The sequence below is a fragment of the Plecotus auritus genome, assembly GCF_963455305.1.
Source record: "Plecotus auritus genome assembly, chromosome: 3".
NCBI classification, from domain to species: Eukaryota; Metazoa; Chordata; class Mammalia; order Chiroptera; family Vespertilionidae; genus Plecotus; species Plecotus auritus.
Genome location: NC_137772.1, coordinates 33364040 through 33370244, shown reverse-complemented (window position 1 = coordinate 33370244; position 6205 = coordinate 33364040). Strand labels below are relative to the sequence as shown.

The following is a 6205-nucleotide window of genomic DNA, read 5'->3' as shown; positions in this document are numbered from 1 at the left end:
ATATTTCATTTCTGCCTACTCTTGGACCATCTTTATTCCACAGGATATTGGTGATTTCTGCAAAAGCAGCTGCATAGTACCACACATAGCAGAAAGACCTAAATTTATATTTGGGGATCAAAAGATGTGGCCGCTGAGCCCGTAATTCCACTTGGAGGTTCGAAACACCGTTTTCACGTGACTATTCTTTGTACAGACCAAGGGACCTGAATTTTGAAAAAGCTAGACAGTGACATAAACAAACATTTCATCCGGGGGTGAAAAATGACTCTATTATCATACAAGACTGAAAACGGGCGTTCACACAGTATGGAAGGCCCCGCACACCTCCTAGCACCCTTTGGTTTTCTGATGGAGTTCTCATTTCACACATCAGTGCACTGGATTGTAGAACAGACTTATATTTTTATTTCGTCAAAAGTGCCATTTGGCATGTCACTACGGACAGCTTATCGATGTCTCTGTTTCTCCTTCAGCAAGTAGAGGCCAATGAAGCAGGGTGTGTTAGTTACGCGGACTCCTATAAGGCACTTTACGGTTTTCATACTGGACAGTGAGGTACACAGGATATATTTCTAGGGTTCGTTGCTGTTAAAAAAAGAGGAAGGGGAAGAGGAGGGAGTAGCACCATGTTGTGACGTTAGCTGAGAGCTGGGCTTCATTATGTTCTTCTCATACAGACTTGGCAGCGGCTGACGTGCGTGCGCAGCTCCCCAGCCTTCAAGGTGGACGGCGTGGGCTTCCTACGATGCAAAAAAACAGCCAGCTGTCACTTCACTGCTTGTCAAAACCGCAGGCACGTTTGTCAGCCTTCCCACCTGCCCGGAGATCTCCAAGGGGTCAGATGAGGATGGGCTCCAGCCCCATGTCCAACAGCCACCATTATTCAGCCTGACTCTGAGTGGGAAACTTGCTGGGGCATCTCATGGGCTTCATAACTCATGGAGCCATGCAAGTTATCACTTGCATTCCCCATCCCCGGGCCCTGAGGTTAGTGACGTTCCCAGGAGCACATAGAGAGTGAAGGTACCCCAAGTCTGCTTGGCTCCAAAGTCTCAACCACCGCCCCCCCCAACCCCTCGCTCCCTGCACCACCTGCCTCCTTGAACTATAGTTTAACTTCGTCTTCTCAACCCGATTATAAACTCCTCCAGGGGAAGAAGAGTTCTCTTTGCAATACTTCACAAGTTCTCATCAAATATTTACGGAATGCTACAATGAGCAACAAATCTGGGAAAATTAACTAGCCTTCAAAATACTTTTGTAACGTTTGAAGGATTTATATGCAGGTGGTATGATTGATGGTCAAAGAGAAAGGAAGACATTTAGTGCCCCAAATGCTTCCTTGATCTTAAAAATCCTACCTTGTTTTGACTACCGGAAAGGTAGAGACTGAACTAAAATTGACAGATAGAATTCTATTAAAACCAAAGGAATCATATAAGCAGAGTACTTTGCCCTAAAATTAAGGCTGCTTAATGTTAGTAACCTTTGGTGAAAATCCTAGTGCCCCCAAACTATTTTAAGGTAATAATAATAGGATATTTCCTAATTTTGTTAAGAAAGCACTTTAGTTCACTGTATCAGGATATGGTTCAAAAATACCCCCATTTTTACCTATTTACCCTGTAACACAAAGCTCCAGGAGCTGATTGATACATGCATTAAGTGCCCATTTCGGGAGCTAATGGTAAATTCTATCTGTAAAGTTGACATCAAGTTTCCAGTCGCCTAAAAAGTCTCATGCAAGCTACCAATTAGGCACCTGGTGATGTTCTGATACTTAAAGAATTATGAGTGGCAAGTGTGTAGCTTCACCTTTTATGATCTAAACTACAAAGAGACGGGGTCATAGCAGAGTTCCACAAAATTCTCCCCAAAAAGGCAAAGACAGAAGGGCTTATCTCCAGGGGTGAGAAGCATTTATTCTGGGAATGAATAGTAAGTAACTGCTCAGACTCCATCAGCCTCCTACATGCACTCTAGCAGGGGCCGCAGCTAGAACTAAACAACAGCTAGAGGCCCCCTCATGTGCTCCTGTCCATTGGGGACCAGGCGGGGCTCCCAACTAACTTCAGCAAGATCAGCAGCCTCCTGGGATAGGCATTTGAAAGGTGAACTTTTGGCAATGGAAAAGGAAGGAAAAGAAGGCCTTCCCTTTCCATTTCAGCTACATTTGTACTGAAATTTATTTTTATTTGCACGTGTCTAAAAAACAAAGTCATGTTAAGCCACTCAGAACCACACAGCACATTAAATTCAGCCCTATAAATGCAATGAAATGACTGCTGCTTACTTTCCTCTCTGAGTGTTAAAGATACGGTATTTTTAAATGCTCTTTGAAGATTTTAATTGCTTTAATTACATTCTAGTGGGTTCACCTAGAAAAATGAAAAATGACCTTTGTTCTTTCACGGTTCTTCAGTCAATGAGAGAATTAAGCCCATCGCCTATGCTCTGCCTTTGAAAATTGTCTCGTCTCTCTGCCCATGTAGAACAGAATCAGATATTCGCTGCTACACGTGGATGAGCACTCCTAATTACTGCTTCATAACGATCTTTGAGACTTTGTGCTAGAAGGTATATGGATCAGGGATGATTAAAAAGAAAGACCACAACCGGGTGAGGGTGCTACAAGAGAAGGTCATTCCGACTTACTTGAACATCTCATTTCTCTCTATAGTGGCAAGCCAAAAGCTGTAAGCATTTGCATAGTAATTACAAGTCCCACGGCCATGGCACTCGATGAATGGCGCACTTCTAAACTCTTCCAGACAGGACCCGGGGGATGCGAGGGCTTGGCCAGAACCTTCGGCACCAGCACTGGTGTGCTGCGGAACAAAGGGACCATGTATCAGCAATTCCCACTCACCCACAGCAGAGGGTGTCACTGTCTCCAGGGAGGAGCCAGAGCACTCCCTGCCAGGAAGCCAGCTCTCTGCCTCATGCAATCACCAGGGAACACACTCATGCCCACAATGCTCACACTCTGGGCACGGCATTACTCCACACAGCACCAGATACCAGTCAGCCACTCCACCCAAAATAGGAGATGCCAGTCCAGCTTCATTAGAATTTAAAGAAATGCTTTTCTCACTATGTCTTATATTTGAAACAGTGAAACCTCTTCCAACTGGGGAGATGCAACAAGAGCCAAAATGTACAAATGATGCTATAACCAACTGATATGACATCATACTTTCTAAATTAAATTATATCCTATATTTGCTAGATTAGATGCTATATATCCTTTTATAAGGGAAAGAAAAATCATCAATTTTTCTTTAAAGAGGAAATTGAACAAGAAAGAGAAATAACTACTATTGTAACTGTTAAATTGCATTTTGGTCTAATGGCTTACAATGGTGATGTGGAAAGTATGTGTGCAGGGTCATTTTTGGGAGTTAGTCTAGTACAGTGGTCGGCAAACTCGTTAGTCAACGGAGCCAAATATCAACAGTACAACGATTGAAATTTCTTTTGAGAGCCGAAAACCGACTTCTGAGCATGGGCCACGAAGTTTCAATCGCACTGTACATGCGTGCCCACACATGGTATTTTGTGGAAGAGCCACACTCAAGGGGCCAAAGAGCCACATGTGGCTCGCGAGCTACAGTTTGCCGACCACTGGTCTAGTAGAACTTGATCTTACAAGTTCAGAGCTTTCATAGACTCAAGCTACACTTTAAATCGAGGCAATAAAATAAAATAAGGAACTACAATGGACCTCAAAGAGGCACCATGTTTCCTGTTTTAATTGTTTTTTCAGGGGAAGGGAACATCCAGGGCATCTGGCATCTGGGGCAGCTGGGTGACAGGGGGGCAGTCTCACTCCACGTGAAGGATATAGACACTCACGCTTCCAGATACAATGCGGAGGAGGCAGCACACTGTTAGCCAACACTCTGCTGCTCTCCTCCTGACTCGAGTTTCTGCCTTCAGGCTTGCAAATGTGTACCTCCCTCCTCTTCTACCTGACTAGGAAATGGCACCCTGGCCTCCCAGCTACCTAGTCCCAGAGCAGCCCCTCCCAAGGCAAGAGGAGGGCCCTGGCTGGGCACTGGACCCACTGTGGTTCCCAGAAGAGCAGGCCAGACCCTGGGGATCCGATGGAAGATGGGCCTAAGCAGGAGGAGCCACAGAACTGAGAAGGTGGCAGCATCAGAGAGTAGAGGTGGTGGTGTTAATAGGGGGTTCCCCAGGGAAATATGGAGTCTCCCAAATACTTACCATCACAAAGGAATAGCCAATCCAGAGTGAGGACCACCCGTTGGGGCACTGCGGGATCTGAATGGTCTGGCTGTGCACAGCCATCACCATGGCTGGCGCCTCACACACGGCACACCTGGAAGGGACCAGAACAAAGATACTCGGAACAGCTGAAGGGATGGCCCAGGATGAAGCCTTTACTTGTGCATGCATTTTCCCATTATTTGCAGCCAATCTCTTCACTAGATCTGATTTAATTACATGTTTATCAAATGGATAATGTGCCCACTGCTTGCACTCTCCTTGGTGTCATAAGCTGTCTCCGTATTAAAATATTAAATTCAAAAATACATCCAACACATATGATTTAACTATCTGCTTTGTCGAAGGAGGAAAATGGGAAAGCCACGCTGTAACAGTAGCCATCTCCCAGAGGGGCCGGGGCTACGGTATCTTCCGCTTTCTCTTTTGTGTTTGCAGTTTTTTAACAATGAGCATGTATTTCAGCAAACACAATTAATGCTTGGTGAAATCCAAGTGCTACCAGACATTGGTTTTCAGCTAGGAATCATCTGAGATATAAGAAATGCATTTAGTGACTTAGAATCGCAAAGGCAAACAATGCACCTGAGGCTGAGTGTCCACGTGAGCCTCCTTCAGGAGACCTGTTCCAGACCAGGGACCAACACACCAGTAACGAGACCCTGTCCTGGGCCAAGGCTGTCACTGGGACCCCTGAAGCTGGAGTCAGTCCTAAAGAACCCTCCCCAGGACCAACACCTCCTAACCAGGCTGCCTCACACACAGCCGTCCAGGAATAAATTAAAACCCACACTGCTCTGACTCAGACACCCTCAACGAAGGGAACCCTTTGATGATGAGATAATGTTTTGTAAAAAAAAAAAAGAAAGAAAGAAAAGAAAAGAAACACCAGCAGGAAAATAATTATATTCAAGTCACAAAATGAACAGTGTTAGCAACGCTGATAAATGACTATAGATGGTGTTAATAATTACACCTAGTTATGCTGGAACATTTGCATGAAAATGGATGAGGAGTGGGAAGAGGACCTAAATTAGTCATCTGATTTTCCACGGACTTGGGGGGGTGTGTGTGGTGTGTGCAATTTTCTATTTTCTTCACACAAATGCAGATGAATTAAAAGGCTCGCTTAAGCGACAGTTACTGAAATTGGCCTTATACATCTGCCACCATCTGCCTGCCAGACACAGAATCCAGAAATATAGCACGAAGGAAAGGCTCACTCTGGGCTAGGGGGACGCAAGGGGCTGTGCGGGAGGTGGTCCTGACCCTGTCAGATGGCTGATTAGGAAACACAGAACCACAGTTAATGAGCTCTACGGTCCCTTAAAATTCACAGACTAATTCCCCATATAATTTGTGAAGAAACTAAGGTCACAGTTAGATATGTCAAAGCCAGAACCAGAACTCAGTTCTTTCTGCTCTCAAACCAGTGGTCTTACTAATACAACAATGAAACAACCCACAGTTTTATGATGATTCCTGCCTTTAGAAAGCCAGAAAGTTCTTAGAAGCCCTCAGAAGAAATATGTTAAATCCTGAGAGTTATTGGGAACTTAAGTTAAGTAACCATGGAAACTGCTTCTGAAGAGGCCAGGAGAAATGGGCAGCATTATTTCCAAAAGGAAATGTGAGGTATATATATGGCTGAAGGAGCAGCGGGCTTAAAGGATGCAAGTTCCCTTCACGCTGAGTTTCTATGGGTCAGTTAACAGAAGGATGTAAAAAGCCTGAAATATACAATACTGGGCCATTTAAATGACTCATGCTTACAGAACCAGGGGTTTCTTACTGAAATTAATGGGTCCAGAGAGAAAAGCAAACTAAGTCACAGGCTTCTAAAGCCCTGTTTTTGGAATATTCCACATGCATGTCAGAGCCCTGGTGTTCTCCACCAAACCAGGGTCAAATGTCAGTTTTATCAAAAAGGTAAATAGAAAACAAAAATGAAAAG

At 44.5% G+C, this 6205-nt stretch overlaps 1 protein-coding gene across 2 annotated transcripts in view; it reads right to left on the bottom strand.

Annotated features, from left to right (window-relative positions):
* Positions 1-378: 378 nt before the first annotated feature.
* COL4A1 (collagen type IV alpha 1 chain) overlaps positions 379-6205 on the bottom strand; it is a 140231-nt gene continuing 134404 nt past the window's right edge. The window contains exons 50-52 of one of the 2 annotated variants that reach the window (XM_080661168.1): positions 4231-4345; positions 2659-2831; positions 379-743 (exon numbers count right to left, since the gene is read on the bottom strand). In XM_080661168.1, coding sequence (XP_080517294.1) covers positions 662-743; positions 2659-2831; positions 4231-4345 — 370 coding nt within the window. In that variant the 3' untranslated portion in view covers positions 379-661. The remainder of the gene's footprint in view (positions 744-2658; positions 2832-4230; positions 4346-6205) is intronic. The other variant, XR_013960181.1, reaches the window with a different exon arrangement.